This window comes from Mustela putorius, unplaced genomic scaffold (assembly GCF_011764305.1).
Source record: "Mustela putorius furo isolate JIRA1106 unplaced genomic scaffold, ASM1176430v1.1 tig00537350_pilon_pilon_pilon, whole genome shotgun sequence".
NCBI lineage: Eukaryota > Metazoa > Chordata > Mammalia > Carnivora > Mustelidae > Mustela > Mustela putorius.
The window spans coordinates 26,047,333-26,067,054 of NW_025422471.1; the positions used below are offsets into that span (position 1 = coordinate 26,047,333).

At 36.6% G+C, this 19,722-nt stretch overlaps 1 protein-coding gene across 2 annotated transcripts in view; it reads left to right on the forward strand.

Moving 5' to 3' along the window:
* The window catches only part of CERT1 (ceramide transporter 1), a 111,247-nt gene that overhangs the window by 72,161 nt on the left and 19,364 nt on the right, over window positions 1-19,722 (forward strand). Inside the window, exons 7-11 of one of the 2 annotated variants that reach the window (XM_013063697.2) lie at window positions 1,198-1,355; window positions 5,552-5,644; window positions 13,056-13,142; window positions 15,527-15,619; window positions 16,119-16,196. In XM_013063697.2, coding sequence (XP_012919151.1) covers window positions 1,198-1,355; window positions 5,552-5,644; window positions 13,056-13,142; window positions 15,527-15,619; window positions 16,119-16,196 — 509 coding nt within the window. The remainder of the gene's footprint in view (window positions 1-1,197; window positions 1,356-5,551; window positions 5,645-13,055; window positions 13,143-15,526; window positions 15,620-16,118; window positions 16,197-19,722) is intronic. The other variant, XM_013063696.2, reaches the window with a different exon arrangement.

Here is a 19,722-nt window from a genome sequence, read left to right on the forward strand (position 1 = left end):
CCTTCAAATCCCCACAACACTTGGCATGGTCAGTCTTTTTAAAGTTTTCATCTTGGGGCGTCTAGGTGTCTTAGTTAAGTGACCAACTCTTGGTTTCCACTCACATGATGGTGTTCAGAGTCCTGGGATCGAGCCCTTTGATATTCACAGTGAAATGATTAAATAGCAGTCAAGCTATTTAACATAACATCTCCTTGCATAGTTACCATTTTTGTAATGAGAACACCTGAAATCTGTCTCAGTAAATTTCTAGTATTCTGCACACTGTTTCCCCACCCCCCACCAACCTGGTGCTGGGTTGGTTTGTTTGTTTTTTAAATTAGCATGTAATGTATCATTTGCTTCAGGGGTAGAGGATCAGCACAGTATTATTGAGTGTAATCATCGTAGTCATCGTGCCCTACATTAGACCTGAAGATTTACTCATTCTTTATAACTTTTATTCTTTTAATACTCTTAGGAGCAGAAATTTTAAATTTTGATGAAGTTTACTTTATCAATTTGTTCTTTTGTGAGTTGTACCTTTGCTGTCATATCTACATTTGAATTTTTAAAGTTGAGAGTATCATTTCACTTAGAAGTGTTCAATTGGAATGGTTTCTTATTAGTTAAGAGTATAAGATACTATGCTCTCTTGCTTGCATCTTGTGGTTTCTAAGACTTTTCATTAATTCAAAGGTGAACTCTGAGTTACAATTATAAAACATAAACATGTAAGAGCCGTTTAAAGTGTGCACTGGTCTCAGACCAACGTGTGACCAAAATGTGGATGTTTATGTAAAAGTTTTACATTACCTTTTTCAGTTCTATAGTTTATTGTTAGGTTGTTTTTTTTTTTAGGTCTTTCAAAATATAAAGTCATTCTTGCTGTAATTTGGTCCCGCTTTAAGCTGTCAGGGTGTTATTGTTAAAGTATTATTCCTCCTACCACTTTGTTCACTGGGTACAGTATGGCAAATAGATTTCAGGAAACAGAATCCAGAAAAAAAGATATGAAAGTACATATGTTGCCACAAGCTTCTTTGCTTATGGAGTGAGGAATGGAAATTTTTGTTGTTGGCCACCAAGAGGGAAATTATAATCCAAAAGTCTGCTCTTACTTGCTGGGTTTTAAACATCTTCTAGTGTTAAGTTTTGATGAAGAGTTAATCGTCATTAGAAAGACTTTCAGTGAGTAACTTTTTTTTTTTCCCCCAGTATTTCCGCATGTAACACCACGAGGAATTAATGGCATAGACTTTAAAGGGGAGGCGATAACTTTTAAAGCAACTACTGCGGGAATCCTTGCTACACTTTCTCATTGTATTGAACTAATGGTAAAACGTGAGGACAGCTGGCAAAAGAGACTAGATAAGGTAAATCTTGTTTTTCTTCCTCTTAAAAAATAGTCTGATTTTATTTCAGTCAACAGATTGAACATTTAAACTAACTTCTTAGGGAAAAATCTATTGGGATTGATAGAAGTAGCAGGAGGTACTAATCCTCTGAAACTTTGTAGGCATCTTAAACTTATTTTCCTAGTGAGATTTACAAGTTATGTATTCAGTTACTATACAATACAAATTTGTGGTAGGATTTTAATGCAGAAGTCTATGTATTAGTAATAGTAATGCCTTGGAATAGAAATGATGAGTCACTTAACATTACCTAGCTTTATTGTGAAATAAATGAAGCTACATTTAAGTTGTATGAACTGAAACACCAATTTATAAAGTTAAACATTAACTTACTGCATTTGTAGCCATATGTACTTTCCAGGGTCATTGTGCTGTTATTTAACACATGTTTATTCATGGAACATTTGCCTCACGTTCACCTGCTTCCACCTTTGTTTAAATTTCAGCACTGATAGGGGCGCCTGGGTGGCTCAGTGGGTTAAGCGGCTGCCTTCGGGGCATGATCTCGGGGTCCTGGGATCGAGTCCCGAGTCAGGGCTCTCTGCTCAGCAGGGAGCCTGCTTCCCTTCCTCTCTCTGCCTGCCTCTCCATCTACTTGTGATTTCTCTCTGTCAAATAAATAAATAAAATCTTAAAAAAAAAAATTTCAGCACTGATAGTAACATTACAATACGAATCTTTAGTTCCTAGTGTCAGCTATGACTTAGTAAATTTGTTTAGTAGGAAAACTTCTTTTTTGAATTCAACATCAGGAAAATAATAAAATGTTAAAACGAAAACTTATCTTAGAAGATGTAGTTCTGGTGTGATGCCATCATTTTATAGGAGGAAGGAAAAGGCCCAGACACTGGTCCAGAGATACTAAGTAGCCATTGGAAGGATTTTATTCTATTTTTTATTTCAGCTCTGAATACTAGGCCAGACATTAGTCAGAATCTTGTCAGGTATGAATGAGTCAGATTGCTTGTAGTATTTGAAGGTCTTATCCGTTTAAGCAGGAAACTAGGTAAAGCAGTATTACCACTGATAAAATGGCAGGATGCCACAGGATTTGATTAGTACTGTGTATATAAGGAAGTCCCTCTGTGTAGAAGAAAAGAATTCTCAAGTGTAGGTGTCAGTAAACCATATTGACAGGTAATATGTATTCTTTAAAAACAAGCAGTGAAAATGTGTATTTAAGGTACAGACATTCCATTATTCTGGAGTCAAACTATTATATCTTCAGAGATTTCAACTCTCTACCAATGTGGATCAAATTGAATTTTTAGAAAATTTCATGTACACACAAAAAATTATGTGCTGAGAAAACAGGACAACCCCTTAACTCCCTTAGACCAGTAGTTCAAGAGAAGTAAGTGTTCAACATGCCCAGACTAGCTTATTTTGAACTTTCTGGTATCTTTTTCTTAAGGTTTCAGTCTCTCATCTTTTTATCCTTCACTAAGCAATCATAGTCTTCATTCATAAATTCTTATCACACAACCTAAAAAATATTCATTAAAAATGAAACATGGCTTTCCCATCCTTTCAGCAATCAAGTTTCTTATATGCAGTGCTGGAAAGGGAGGTGGACTTTTGCTTATCTTCACTGTATTCTATTCTTTTTCTTCATTGAGGAACACAAAAGGATCTGGGAAAAAATAATTTTGTTGCTTTTCTGTGCAGCATGCAAGCAAAGAACAGCCACAAGTGATGGCAGTATTAATTGAAATTGAGAAACTACTGCATTTTATGGTTTTATACGGGTCTAATGTCAAATCTTATTCACTCTAATTTTTTCTCTAAGTTGAAATAGGATTCCAGTTACATTTTATATGAAATGTGAGTGTGGGTATGTTTGATATGCAGTGTGAGTTTGTATATGTGTGTGTATACTTATATAGGTGTGTGTGTGTGTGTGTGTGTGTGATATAGACATATATATAATGTGTGTAATATACGGAATAGAGTATAAGGAATAGAAGGTTCTTGAATAGAGAGTGTTTATCAACAAATGTCTTTTAAGTAACATATAATTGGGAAGGAAAGTACAATGATAATATAATACGGTTTAATTGAAGTTTCTGTTTCATTCAAAAAGCATTTATATGTTTGTAATGTGCTAAGCTCTAAGCTAGAAATGGGGAAATGGCAATAAACAGGAAATTGTCCTTCAAGGAGCTGAATCTAATGAGAACAATTAAGTGGGTAATAGGTGATATAATAACAGCTATTTGATAGCAAAATTGTTTATATTAATTCCTAATGTCAGTTCCATTATTCTTTCAGCTGAATAATAGAAAATTAATATAGATATTAATATAAAATTAATATAGATATTAATCATTACTAGAGTGATGATGATTTTTCTTGGTTACCTATAATAATGATCCCTTCTATTATAGAAGTATACTTAAGTCATGTCCCAGAAGACCAAAAATTATGAGATTGCACAATTTTAGTTGTCAATAATGTTAACAAGAGAAAACCTATTTGTTGAAGATATTTGCTTACTTCAATAGGCTTGTGTGTTTGTAATTTCATTCACATGCTTATTCATTTTCCCTTAAATCCTTCAAATATTATTGCTGTGCTGTACTTTTTTGTTGTGTTCAGTTTTGAAAGTTAAGATATAGCATAAATATGGTCAGGTGCCCCATCTGTAAGTGTACCACTTGATTTTTGTGCATATGTATACACCCCTATACGCACCACTTAGATAAAGAATTTTTATAGCATCTGAAGGTTCCTGCATGCCTCCCTGGTCCATACCTTATACCATCTCAAGATGTGACCATATACACTCTTGTGTTTGGCTTTTTTCCCCCTCAGCATTAAACTTAACTTACTGCATTTGTAGCCATGTATACTTTCCAGGGTCATTGTGCTGTTATTTAACATAACTGTGAGATTCATTTGTGTTGTTACATTTACTGGTAGTTTATTCTTTTTTATTATATTTCATTGTATGCCTTCAGTTTGTTTATCATTTTTTCCTGCTGATAGACACTTAAGTTTTTATATTTTGGCTATTGTGAATAAAGCTGCTTGTGAGCATTCCTGTACCTAGCGTTTGGTGGATATAGGTACATACCTAGCAGTAGAATTGTTGGTTCATAGGGTGTATACTGTATGCAGTGGATATTGGCAAACAGCTTTCCAAAGTGGTTATATCAGTTTATACTTCCACCAGCAATAGATGAGAATTCATTTGCTCTTCACTCTTGGCAACACTTTGTATTGTCAGGGTTTTGTGGGTATTTCTTTGTTTTGTTTTTTGAATTTTAGCCATTCTGGTGGGTCTATAGACCCGCTTTCTCTTGAGTATGAAAAAATTACCCTTTGGTTCTAATGAACTAATACACTAATTTGCATGATAGTTCTGATAGTTATTTGGAAGTAGTTAGCTTTGTGTGAGTTCATGTGAACTTAAATTGAGCCCCTAAGTATTTGAGTTAAGGGAATAAAAGCATTAGGTTCCTTACAAGCTTTTTAGACTTAAGTTATCAGATTTGACCAGTGCAATCTATGGTTGTAGAAGTAAGTTTGAGATTGGTGCCAGAGGCAACCTTTTTCTTTTAAGTATTGGCCTTGGGTCTTCTAACTATATAAGTATAGATTTAAAGGAGAGGGTTCAAGTAGAAATCTAAGCTCTTTTTTCAGCCCTGAAATAGTTTTAACCAGCAATGGGAAAGTACCAGAAATTTATCTTTCTTAGAATATATTTTAACATTCATTGATTTCACTTGTTAATTGAGTTATTTTCTTCCTGGTATCCATTGCTTTTCTTTAAAACAAATTAGATATACCTTTTACTGAGGGGGGCAGGGGATACAAACACATGATTATCTTGTAAGCAAATCTGCGGTGTCATCTTTTTTCTTTTTTTTGTTTAACTTTTTTAAGTGTAGGTACTTTGGCAGTTACTTAATTCATCTAAATCCATAACCGACCTATGAGGTGGCTCTTGCTGATTTAAATGGTAGCTTGTGTGTAATGTATAGCTCAGAGAAAAAGTGTTTTCTTGGACTGAATCAAGCTAATTTTTCACAGAAAGAAAGTGGGGGGTTTTGTCATTATTGTTTGGCCAAATTATAAATTTCGGTGAAATGCAGAGAAAATCTCCCTAAATGATAATTTTTTACTTGCTTCTTTAAAAAAAAACGAAACAGGAAACTGAGAAAAGAAGAAGAATAGAGGAAGCATACAAAAATGCCATGACAGAACTGAAGAAAAAATCCCACTTTGGAGGGCCAGATTATGAGGTATGAAGTTATATTTTGATTTTAGAAGGAGGAAAATACAGGCCATATCCGTCACAAAAGTGATTAATTTTTAAATAATACTTTTACAACCTTTAAGTATTCTAGACATGTAGTATGTTCTTCAGTATTTAATTAAATGTGTATTTCATAATATGTGTTAGGCTTACTAACTGAAATTAGTGTAGGCTTTTCAAAGACTCATTTATTAGGCCTGTCTGCATTATAGGACAAGTTTTTATCTTAACTGTGGAAGACAATAATTTTTAATGTTATCTTCTTTTTTTTTTTTTTTTAATAAAAGCAAAGCAACTTCTAGAGGAAAACCCTGAGCACTATATAGACAAAATGGTTTTAGTGTGCGCTTTATAATATACTGTGAGGTCCTATCCACAGCAGAGCTGGAACTGTCCTCGTTACCTTGTCCTTCTCAGTTGAAAAGATCTGAAACCAACCTTTTCCCCTCTTTTGTTTCTTTGTTAAATGATTAATACATTTTCCCTCTCCATGCACATACACATATTATTTTATAAGCTGTTTACCACAATATTTCTTTAGAGGGAAAGAGGTAAAAGAAATATATTTGTTAAGGGGCGCCTGGGTGGCTCAGTGGGTTAAAGCCTCTGCCTTCCGCTCAGGTCATGATCCCAGGGTCCTGGGATCGAGCCCTACATTGGGTTTGCTGCTCCGCAGGGAGCCTGCTTCCTTCTCTCTGCCTGCCTCTTTGCCTACTTGTGATCTCTGTCTGTCAAATAAATAAATAAAATCTTAAAAAAAAAAAAAGAAAGAAAGAAAGAAAAAGAAATATATTTGTTAATAGTCTCTGACATTGTTGATATTCCTGAAATGTACATTTTAAAAATGGAGTGATAAAGGGTATCAGGAAAGATAGAAGTAGAATGTTAAAACAGTTATGGTTAGCAGTGCCTCAGTGGCTCAGTTAGTTGGGCATCTGCCTTTGGTTTGAATCATGATCCCAGGGTCCTGGGGTCCAGCCCCTCTTCTAGGTCCCTGCTCAGCAGGGAGTCTCCTTCTCCCTCTACCCCTCCTCCCACTCATGTGTTCTCTCTCTCTCAAAATAAGTAAAATCTTAAAAAAAAAAAACATAATTCTGGTTTATATTTTTTAAAAAATAGGAAAGAGAGGTGGCTCAGTTGGTTAGCTGAAACTCTTGGTTTCAGATCAGGTCAAGATCTCATGGATCTCATGGATCCCAAGATCAAAGCCCCAGGTTGGAGTCAGTGCTCAGCAGGAATTCTGCTTGAAGATTCTCTCCCTCTATCACTCCCCTACTCTTTTGCACTCACTCTCAAATAAATGTTTAAATTAAAAAAAAAAAAAATTCCTCAGTGTTTTTATTTTTAAAGATTTTATTTATTTGACAGAGAGACACAGTGAGAGGGGAACACGAGCAGTGGGAGTGGGAGAGGGAAAAGCAGGCTTCCCACTGAGCAGGGAGTCTGATGTGAGACTCTGTCCCAGGACCCTGGGATCATGACCTGAGCCAAAGGCAGATGCTTAACTGACTGAGCCACCCAGGTGCCCCTGTTTTTATTTTAGAAAGGGGGAAAAAAAAAACAGAGTTGCTATTGACTATGTTTTATGTTGGAATTGATTTCCAGGTGTGGATATTCATAATGATGAGGTTTGAGCTGTAATACTTCAAAATTATTAAGCTGTCAATTACTCCTTTTAGAATGTGTAAAAATCATGTAATTAGATACCCTTGGGGTTTTTAAAAACAAGGTTCCTGGATATAAGCTATTACAATTTTAATTCTGAAGCTAAGCACATTGTTTTTTTGCTATTTTTGGTTTATTTTGGGGGTGAACTGTCAGCTTCTTAAAATTACCTAATTTTTTTCATAATACAAGTAAAACCAGATGTTCATGTAGGAAAGATTACAGAAATTACAAAAAGCCTGTGTGTTTAGGAGGTTTCAGGGTTTTAGTTTGCATTTTGCCTTCTGTTCCCTCGTCATTTCCCCCTAAGCTTTGACCCTTAAATCTTTAAGGTTGTTGAAGGTGGAAGGTCTCATCTTCTGTTAGTTCTTCCTCCTGACCAGGGTATAGAGATGTGTCTAAATATGAGTTAATATCAGTCAGTTGGAGAACATCCAGGAGAGTTGCATGGGGAGGCAGCTGAATCCAATGAGCTCAACATTATACCAGTGTACTTTAAAATCCATTCATTTCAATTTTATAAACATATATTTTTATCCCCAGGGGTACAGGTCTGTGAATCACCAGGTTTACACACTTCACAGCACTCACCAAATCACATACCCTCCCCAATATCCATAATCCCACCCCCTTCTCCCAAAACCCCTCCCCCCGGCAACCCTCAGTTTGTTTTGTGAGATTAAGAGTCACTTATGGTTTGTCTCATTCATTTCAATTTTAAGGTCCATCCTGACCACACCTAAAATTCCGTTCCAAAGTTTTTCCATCACAAACCTTCTACAACTTTCTTTTGCATTCAGATTTTGTCCCAAGCCATCTCTCTAAACAACCATATTATTTAGGACAAAATTACCTTCTTTTACCTTCAACAAAAATGTATTTCCATTCTTGATATCTTCCTTACATTCGATTCTTGATATCTTCCTTATATATCTTCTCTTTTTCCACAGAGTTGTTTCCCTTTTTTCCATCAGTCATAATTACATTTACATAATTTACATAATTTACATTCATATAATTACATTTAGCAGAATTTTTCACTCATAGAAACCTTATCTCCAATGAAGACTAAGTAGTAACCATCTGTGAACTGTTACACCAGAATTCTTTAGATAACAAATTTATGAATTAGTTAAGCACAGAACATGTTACCAACAGATTTAAATATCCTTGGTTTCTCTGCAATAAGAAGTCAAAAGCACAAACCTATGTCTAGTAATCAGTGATTTAGCCCTTTATCTTATTTAGAAAAGACCTAGATGTCCAACAATTAATCCCATTTATCATCCAAGCAAAACTTTTATAAGTTTCGGGTTACCAGAGACTATGAAAGCTTTCTTAACCCATGAAAACTATGAGACAGACAATTAACCATCATTTTAGTCATGTTTTTGCTAACAATTTGCAAAGAGATAACACGAGCTTATTTGACCTTTAGCAAACCTCAATAGAATAAAAGTTTCACATTTTAATGAAATGCTTATCTTAATTAAGCCAACAAAATTAAATTAATTTAAATATTGAATTGTGTTCCACCTGGATCCTCCCTATTGTCAGTTTTTACCTGAGACACTGGTGGGGAAATCAGGAGTAAGTGGTGTTGGGTCCAGGCGGTGCTCTTCTTGCTCCTTGACAGTGAAGGGAGAAGGAGCCATAGTGCCTGAGGCACTGAGGAAGGTTTGGAAGCCAGTTATGCAGGCTGCACCCAAGGTGGTGCAGAAACAGGAGAAGGGGGAAGGGGAGACAGAAGAGGCAAAGTGCTGCCAGAAAGCAGAGAAAGGGTTCCCGGTTCTAGGGCTCATCAGCAGACACAGTGTTTTCCCGCCAACAAGGAGGGAGGCAGTCCATGTTAGGCAAGGGAAGACAGGGAAACCCATCAAGATCTAAGCAATATTCCAACACATGTGGTCTTTATAGTCAGCTTCCCTAGGGAACGGTCCCCAGTTGGGTTTTAATTCCATTGGGTACTGGTTTCAGCTGGCTCCCAGTGGAAGTCCCACAGCCAGAAGTGGCTAGACCAGGGATGTGGATGGGGATCATATTAGATCAACCAGGAGGAATCTTCACTTGGGAGTCTTAAGATTGGCAGTCATTGGTGACTTCGGTGTCCCCAAGACAAGACAGCTTTGTGTAAGGATAGAAATAAAGAGGGAGCATCAGGTTTCTGGGTCTTATTGCCATCGTGGCCAGGGTAAAAGGCAAGCTTTCTCTTCCCCGTAGAGAAGCCGTGGGCTAGAGGTTTACAGCTTGAGCAATTGACATGAAAATGTTCCAATAGAGCTGTACTCCTTGAAGAACCACAGAAATGAGAGTAAAGGAAAAGAGAAAGTTCTCACCAAGTTTGCACTGAAGCTTGGAGTCCAGATATAAAGACTCAAAGCCCCACATTGGGCACCATATGATGTGGTTTTGGAATATAGGCGAAGTTCAGGGGGGTGAGGTCTGGAGCTGACGACCAAGAAAGAATTCTTGAGACATCTCTGGTGCAAAAATGTGGTTTTATTATTTATTACTGGACCCTTGGGCAGAAAGAGCTGCTGTCCCAGGGTTGTGAGGGGTGGCTGATTATATACTAAGGTGTTGGGGTAGGTTAGGAAAAACGGTGGTTTCAAAAGGATTTTCATATGTCAAGGAAAATTCAAGGGATACTGGAGGCCTTGCCATTGTCAAGTTAAGATTATTTTTCCCTCTAGCAAAGCATTAACATTAAGATAGTTGGAAAATTCCTGGAAGAATCCCACCCAGGAGTTGGGGGGGAGGTAGTTAGAGGGCCTCAGTTTATGCTTTGTCTTCAGCTTGCCTTTTGTTCCATCATCAGAGGTACGTTGTGCTAATAATTACATTTGTTAACTAGTTTCAGATATATTTTTTTAAAGATTTAATTTTTTTGACAGAGACATGTCAACAGAGGTTACACAAGGAGGGAGAGCGGGTAGAGGGGAGAACAGGCTTCCCTCGGAGCAGGGAGCCCAATGCGGGGCTGGATCCTGGGATCACAACCTGAGTCAAAGGCAGATGCTTAATGACTAAGCCACCCAGGTGTCCCTAGTTTCAGATTTTTTAAATTGCTAATTTGTTGATACGATTTAGATAGACTCTCTTTAAAAAAAAAAGTCTACTGGTCATTTTATTTCTTCTTGAATGACTCACATATCCATGTCCCTTAATATTTTATTTTTATTCTGTTGTGGATTTTTGTTTCTCCTATTTAGAAGATGTGGAAGATTAGCTTTTCATTTTTCAATTTTTTTTCCTTTTTTAGTTTTTTAAACTTCTGATTGTTGGTTTTGTCATATAAAAGTTTTATGCTTTTGGGGTACCTGGGTGGCTCAGTGGGTTAAAGCCTCTGCCTTCGACTTAGGTCATGATCTCAGGACCCTGGGATCGAGCCCCGCATCGAGATCTCTGCTCAGCAGGGACCCTGCTTCCCCACCCCCCACACCTGCCTCTCTACCTACTTGTGATCTCTGTCTGTCAAATAAACAAATAAATCATTTTTTAAAAAAAGTTTATATGGGAAGCAGTGTCCCTGCTGAGCAGAGAGCCCAATGTGGGGCTTGATCCCAGGACCCTGGGATCATGACTTGAGCTGAAGGCAGAGGCTTTAACCCACTGAGCCACCCAGGCACCGCTAAAGGTTTTATACTTTAATGTAATTAATCCCTCAGTCTTTTGATGTACTGATTTCTACATTTGGTATCATGCTTAAAAAAGCATTCCCTACTTTAAATAATTGTATTTACTGGGTTTTTAATTTTTTAATGGTCTCTTCTAAATATATTGTAACAGTGCACATAGGTTTTTTAAGATTACAGTATAATGTAAAAATCTGTATTTTATTTTAGTGGCATTTGTTGAATAAATGATTGTTTTCCATCCATCTGAGATGTACTTCCCTCTTTCTCCTTTAATGAAGAAAATGGTTAAGGGTACTTCAGTTTTTTTCTCACTGACCCTTGTGGTATCAAGTTAAATGTCCTTTAGGGCCTTTAGGGCTTCTGTTTTTATGCTTCCTCATTACCCCCCCCCTTCCTTTTGATATTTTGAGCCATCTGTATTTTCTTGTGTGAGTGCTATGTTTGCATGGTTTTTAGACACTCATTCAGATTATGACTTATTTTGGGTCTTATCAAACATTTATGATGTTCTAATTATTGAATAAAAGTTAACTGTCTCTGTCATCTGTAGCTTTGGCAATTTTTAATCTTAAATTCATTACTTAAGATTTACTGTAAATGTAAGACACTGTACTAGGGCATGGGGATATACAGGATCCTGCCTGAGGGCACTACCTATGTAATGGGAAAACGGGAGAGTTACAGGCAGTTATGAAGCACTGTTAGCACTGAGAAGTTTTTGAATCAGGGATGGTGGCCTCCTAGAGAAAAGGACATTTTAGGTAAAGCTATAAGAATGAGTAGGCTGAGTAGCTATTAACTAGGTGAGTAGATAGAGTGCTTATAGGGGCTGAGAAGAAGGAAAACATTGGGAAGCCAGAAGCAAACAAAACACACATTTTGCCTCAGGGGAACTGAAAGATCTTTTCTTTGGAGGGTAGAGCTGATTGAGAATAGGGAGTGGTGAGACTGGCTAGCAAGGTATATAAGAATCCTTGCAGACACTCAGGGAATGGATTTTAAGCAAGTGAAGTTCTCAGATTTACAGTTTGGAAAAATCATTCTTGCTCCCTGCAGTGAGGAGAGTGGATTGAAGTTGACAGTTGTGAACTGGGGGCTTCCCAGACTTTTTCAGTCTTGCACGTGAGAATTAAAATTAAGATAGAGCAGTAGGAATAGACGTGGGTAAACCTAGCTATTTAGAAAGTAAGATTAAAGGGTGTGGTGATTGAACAAGGGAAGTGGGAGAAATCCAGGACAGGCCCTGCATTCTGCCTTAGATTGGTGTAGAGATAGGGGAAAAATAGGTTTTAGACATGTTTGTTGCATGTGAACTGCAGCATTAACCTGAAGAGGTTTTAAGTATTATTGGATGCAAAGGTCTAACACATAGGAGAGAGATGGATAGGCTGTGAATTTGGAAATCATGACCACAGCCTTAGAAATGATTAAGTGCTGTGGGAGAGCAAGTGTGGAACCCTGCACATAGGAGAGAGATGGATAGGCTGTGAATTTGGGAATCATCTCATGACCACAGCCTTAGAAATGATTAAGTGCTGTGGGAGAGCAAGTGTGGAACCCTGAGGAACACCTACATTTATTTTATTTTATTTTTTTATTTTAAAGATTTATTTATCTATTTATTTATTTGACAGAAATCACAAGCAGACAGAGATGCAGCCAGGGAGAGAGAGAGAGGGAAGCAGGCTCCCTGCTGAGCAGAGAGCCCGATGCGGGACTCGATCCCAGGACCCTGAGATCACGACCCAAGCCGAAGGCAGCGGCTTAATCCACTGAGCCACCCAGGCGCCCCGCAATACCTACATTTTATTTAAGGGAGTCCAAAGAAGAGGCTTGGATAGAGAGGAACTGGGAAATTAGGAATCCAAGGGAGGGGAGAGAACTCTTCAAAGAGAGTCATTTACATAAGAAATGCTGCTAATGTGACAAGTAGGAGAAAGACCAGTTGATTTAGCCCCAATAGCTCTTTTGCTTGGTAAGCAGGAGGAGATAAAGGGTTGTTTGATTTTTTTTTAAGTTGCTTTTTAACAAGGGAAATTTTTTTTTGTTTTCTTTGATTAAGTGATTTTTTTTTTCTTCCATGTGTTTGAATAGGAAGGTCCAAACAGTCTGATTAATGAAGAAGAGTTCTTTGATGCTGTCGAAGCTGCTCTTGACAGACAAGATAAAATAGAGGAACAGGTATATCTTTTATTAAAAATTCTAAAACTAGGCATTCCTTGATGTATGTTATTTTGTATATGGAATTTGAAAACTGTGAACGTAATAGAAATGAACTGTAAACCTAGAAAATGAATTGTGTCTACACTGAGTCACAAATGTAGAAGAATCTTTACAAGTCAGTTCCTTCATTGATGAAATTTTTAAGCAATAGAAAGGAGACCACTGACTGCTTAAAGGAGTCATGCATAATTAGCATGAAACTAACTGGAAATATTCTGCCTATTCCCCTTGAAGTATCCAGCTTTATTAAGAACAAGCATATGTTTAATCTGAGTGAAACAATTTATGGATTTCTCACAGGTCCCAACCATATGAATTCACAAGGAAGATGACCAAGAATTTGTCTCCTTTATTGCTTTTACTACCTTCACCTTCGATATCTTCATCACTTTTAACTTTGCTCAGTATTTTATCATTATCAAATTCACAACAGTTATACCCAGCTATTTCTGTAACATTGAAGGAAAATCCTTCAACTCTCGTTTCAGGATTAACTTGATCCTTTGCCTCCTTTTAATTCTGCAGCAATGCGGTTATCATATATTACCACTAGATGGTACTTAAGGGTGAAGAATTTTAGTTACTCTTACCAGGGCTTTAAGCATCTTGCAAATAAATTTGTAAGTGTATCAGTTATACTACAAGTGAACTTGCATAAAAAAGTTAGCTTTTTCATTCCTGTCATTGCTAAGGCATAAATGGCCATTATGCCCATTCACTGGTCTGTCTCCCTGAGGGTAAATCACCTGCAATAGTGACTTTTGCTTTTTGTGTTTTTCTTTCATTATTTTTTTTCTAAATCAGTGATTAAAAGTTTTTGTTACATTAATTTATAAAGTCTATTAGTCCTTTTTTAATGCCCCCCAAAGATGGTATGCGCATTCAATAAGAATGGAAGCTTTCAGTTCCTAAACGAGCTCCATTTCTAGATCACTAAAGTATTACCTGATCACTAAAGTATTACCTGAAGGAATATCTTTGTGTTTGGCTTTTTAAATGTTGTTTTGTTTTGTTTTTCTTCTGCTTCACATGGGTGCTTTTTTGGTTTTGTTTTTGTTTTAATCTAAGTTGTGGTATTTTGGGGAGAATAGGTCAATACAACTTTAATCTTAGTCTTGCCGGTGACTAATGATGTAGCTGTAAACTTAACTGCTTAAATTCTTTGGGCCTTGGTTTTCTAAAATGTAAAACAAGGAGTTACACAAGATGGTTCAGATCATCCTTTCTGGCTGTACAGTGCTACTCTACCAAATAATGGTGGTTGAGTTGGAGTTTAAGAGGATTGATGAAAACTTTTGTAAACTTTGGAGAATAATATTCATGGGGCTCTTTGATTTCAGTCTGTTCCTGACGCTGTGGTAGATATTCTGCAAAATGGATCGTTAAACAGACCATGACTTTCCTTGCTTGATGGGCATGTTGATATTACAAGGGTAATTACAGTGTGGTAATACTCTAGAATAGTGTCAGTAATCCATGAATTTAGTTCCACAGATTTAGATAATTTCCCTCGTATGCAGTAGATTTTGCACAGGACTCCCAACAGCACAGCCATTACTTAGGTATTCTTCAGAGACACATTTTGAGTTTACATTGGTCTACATTTTTTACCAACAAAAAGGACAGAAATTTTCAGTGAAGTGGTAAGTGAGAATGAGATCTTAGCAGTTCTGTTCAGATAGTGTTGAATAGAAATGACTGCTTGTCTTCTGCATAGTTACAAGATGAGCAGACAAACAGTGCAGCTTCTGGTACTTTCTATTTAGTAGGTATTGAATAAGTGAGAAGAAACTGGGCAAGTTCAGGAGGAAAACAGAAGGTTAAGTGGCCACTGAAGAGGAACGACACAGTGGGTTGAAGGCCAGAAGGCCAGATATCTTCATGGAAAGGAGCTAAAGATATTGGTGCTGTGTTCTTTGTAACACAACTGAAGCAAATAGTGATAGTGGTTCAAATGGTATGACCCTGCACAACCCTGCTGAAGTGGAATGATTAGAATAATTTGGAAAGAGTTTGGGTATAAGAAATTACTTCAACAGTAGTGTTAATGAAGATTTGTGGTAAATAATGCCATACTGGTATCAGAGAGTGTCAAAATTAGAGAGCCAGTCCCTAATCAAAAGTGGTATCTATGGAGTCTAAAAGAGACTGAATTAGTGTACATGAAGTAAAGGTCAGGTCATAGCAAAGCTTTTACCTTCAGAGTATTTTTGTAATTCAAATATTTATAAGTACTAAAGTGTTCAGTAATTAAATGTTGATAGTTTCAGATTATATTATCCATTCTTAAACTGCATAGTACACTTTAAAACCTTCCCACCTAACATTGTATGTTTTCTTAGTCACAGAGCGAAAAGGTCAGATTACACTGGCCTACATCCATGCCATCTGGAGATGCCTTTTCTTCTGTGGGGACTCATAGGTTTGTCCAAAAGGTAAGCTAATGTCATAGATACTGAAAATATCTTCATTGTTGATGGAGCTATCTTGTTGTAAAAGTTTTCCCTTTTCTTGAATTTAAGAATGAGATTTTTTTGGTATTGTATACTTTCTTCCATATACATCCTCCAAAACAGTTAGAAATCTTTTGAATATAATGTTCTTTCTTTTTTGTTTAATGGGAGAGGGGGGATGGGAGGATAGGGAATTGCTAGTCCAAAACAGTTAACCAGAAGTGGAGCCAGTTATGTTAAATCACTTTTTTCTTTGGGGTTAAGTGATATTATTTTGTATTATTGGAAGTACTGCATTCCTTTTAGAAAGATTTTGGAGCATAAACCATAATAGGTGCATTAAGTCAGCACTTGCTGCTGAGCTTGTTTCATATAGTGCTTTGTTCTTTCTTTCTTTATCTTGTGTTTGGAAGTTGGTACTGAATGCTCTGTTGTGCCTTTGTTCTGATTACTTGGTTTTTTCTTTGTCTGTCTCTGGTAGCCCTATAGTCGCTCTTCCTCCATGTCTTCCATTGATCTAGTCAGTGCCTCTGACGATGTTCACAGATTCAGCTCCCAGGTACTGTATGACTGTATAGAGTGGACTTGAGTCTGTCTCTGCTATATTTCAGCCTGCTTTCCCAATTCCTAGCTATCTTTTGGTTAGGCCACTGGTTTTGGCTTTGAATTTTTAAATAGTAACAATAAGCATTAAAAAGGCCGTATCTACTAAATAGTTCCTCTGTCAGGCTTGCATGTGCCCTTTGTATCGTCTGCTGTGAATAGCTAGGAACTTTGCCATATAGGAGGTACTCCTGAACGATTTCAAACTGAATTGCAACAAGTAGAAGATAATCTGGTTTTTAAATATCATGTAGTATCTCTTTCTTCAGACAGGATTCAGCAACTTTGATGAACATGGTTTACATGATATGTTAGATTACAGCATAAAAGCAGGTTTTAGCAGCCCCAGTTGTAATTTACAGTATCTCATAATTGAACAAGGAAGTATCTTTTTAAATATTTGTCTCATTACTCTTGTCATACTAAGCTCCATTTAACTGATTTTTGTTATGCAAATTACCCTTGGATATTATAAATTAATATTCCTGTTCAGATGCACTATTACATATTTAGGAATTTAAGACAGGAAGCTAGATGCTAACAGTCTCTGTCCTCATAATATATAAGTCAAATTATTATCGAAAGAATGATTTTTAGTATCAGCATTAGTTTTTAAAATTCTTCAATCCTTTTATCTTTGCCATTCAGCTTTGTATCTTTATGGTGATTGTATTTTATTGCATTACATTGTGTTACCTTACGATAGGAAGCTGAGCTCTTTAGTCAGAACGACTGAGTTTAAATCCTGCTTAGTTGCGTGATCTTGGACAACGTTTCTACTTCTTCTGTGCTTCACTTCTGTGATTTAGCTAGGACTGTGATCTGACTAGAGCCTGGCATGTTGTAAATGCTAGATAAGTGAGCTTTTATTAGCTATTATATAGCTGTTTATTAGCTATTTTTATAATAATAACAATTTCTTTGAATAATCAATTTTCTACATTATTTTTTCTCTATCAGAGTACAGTTGAACAATGCAGGGGTTGGGGCACCGACCCTTCCAGTCAAAAATCCACATAAAACTTTGACTCCCCCCAGATTTAACCACTAATACTTAATAATAGCTTATAATAATATAAACAGTTGATTAAAATACATTTTATATGTTATATGTATCATATACTATATTCTTACAGTAAGGTAACTTTGAGAAAAGAAAAGAAGAGTATTGTAAAGAAGAGAAAATACATTTACAATACTGCTCTATATTTATTGGAACTAATCCATGTGTAGGTGGACCTGCACAGTTCAAACTCTTATGTTGTTCAAGGGTCAACTGTATTCTAGTAAATGTTTTTTAAAGTCATAATTTAGAACAGATTTCTTAGTTTACATATGAATAAAATTTACATTTGTTTTTTAAGTATGCAATAAAGGTGAAAGTTAAGGTTAAGGCCCAAAATGTATTTTTTTTTACTTTTGCTGCTTTTTTTCTCTTTGAACTTTTTTTGAGAAAGAGATGTATCAGTTCTGCATCAGAAATCACCCAGAAACAAACTTATTCCAGTATTTCTTAATTTTGTTCATTTATGCAAGCTTTTTATAAGATTTTATTTATTTGACAGAGATCACAGGTAGGCAGAGAGGCAGGCAGAGAGATGAAGGGAAACAGGATCCCTGCTGAGCAAAGATCCCGATGTGGGGCTCGATCCCAGGACCCTGGGATCATGACCTGAGCCGAAGGCAGAGGCTTAACCCCTTGAGCCACCCAGGTGCCCCTATGCAAGCTTTTTAAAAGCATCTCATATTTGCAATAAATCAGTGGCAAAATTCTGCTACACTCCACCTTGCATTAAAATAATAAAATAACAGGGCGCCTGGGTGGCTCAGTGGGCTAAGCCGCTGCCTTCGGCTCAGGTCATGATCTCAGGGTCCTGGGATCGAGTCCCGCATCGGACTCTCTGCTCAGCAGGGAGCCTGCTTCCTCCTCTCTCTCTCTGCCTGCCTCTCAGCCTACTTGTGTTCTCTGTCAAATAAATAAATAAAATCTTTTAAAAAAAATTTAAAAAAAAATAATAAAATAACAGACTAAAGCCCATGAGTACTGGTGACCATTTTCCCTCAAATTATAGGAATACACAGGCTATAAATGAAAATGTAATGAGAGCAGTAAAAGAGTATAAGCCATAATAGATGCCTCTATTGGACCCAACCTATAGAGCTTTAAAAGAGCTGAAATTCTTCAAATATAAATGAATATCTACACAGGTGCCCAGATTTTTACAAGATTTTGCCAAATTGTAGCATACTTTTTAATATTTTGTGTAACTCAGGTATATAACTTGAGAAAGATAATTCTGGTGCGATTTTTTCTAATATGTGATGCTCATGATAATTCAGATTCTGTTTTTAGCTATTAATTATTGTACTGTTTTATATGCCAAAAGAGGCAGAGTTGCAGAAGAATGGCATTGAGTTCTTTAAATATTTATTGTTCTTGCTAAAACATTTGTTGTCATTAGCAGACTTGGGCTCTAGCAGTTAATCTCTTTTCCCCCTTTATGTCCATAGTGATACTTTATTATTGTGGTAATTATGTATTTAACCCTTCCTGTGTTTATTGTACAATAATACATTCTAATTTAGCAGAACTAGAAAGTGGAGTAAATAAAATCAGCCACATATGGATAAATACACACACTTTAGTAACTGTTTTTTTCTACCAAAGTAGGCAGTTTCATATATACTATTTTGTACCAGCTTTTTCTTTCTTTTTTCTTTTTTTTTTATAGTGAAACCCATTTTCCCATCAGTAAACATGGGTCTTCATCTCCTTGTCTGTTAATACGGATATACATATAGGACTTACCTACTTACCTAATATGGAATATTTAGTTTATTTTCAGTTTGTCTCCATTATAAATAAATATTATAAATAGTGCTGCAAGAGCATACTGATATATATACCATCCATATGTGTGGTGTGTGTGTGTGTGTGTGTGTAATATATGTATGTATCTTTGTACACTTATCCAGTTATTTCCTTAGAATACATTCCTAGATGTGGAATTATTAAGACAGAAGCTTCTGAGGTCACACACTTCTGAGGTCTTTTTTATTCTTAATGCCAAACTGTTCATTAAAAAAGTTGAGCTAAGCAGAGAGCCCGATGTGGGCCCCAATCCCAGGACACTGGGATCATGACCTGAGCCGAGGGCAGAGGCTTTAACCCACTGACCCACCCAGGTGCCCCTAAAAAGTGGTATTTTTCCTTCTTGGCTTTTTGCATTTCTTTTTTTTGTTGTTGTTGTTTTTTTTATTATTATTTTTTTAAGATTTTATTTATTTATTTATTTGTTTGTTTGTTTATTTATTTGACAGAGAGAGAGAGATCACAAGTAGGCAGAGAGGCAGACAGAGAGAGAGAAAGGAGGAAGCAGGCTCTCTGCTAAGCAGAGAGCCTGATGTGGGGCTGGATCCCAGGAACCTGAGATCATGACCTGAGCTGAAGGCACAACCCACTGAGCCACCCAGGCGCCCTG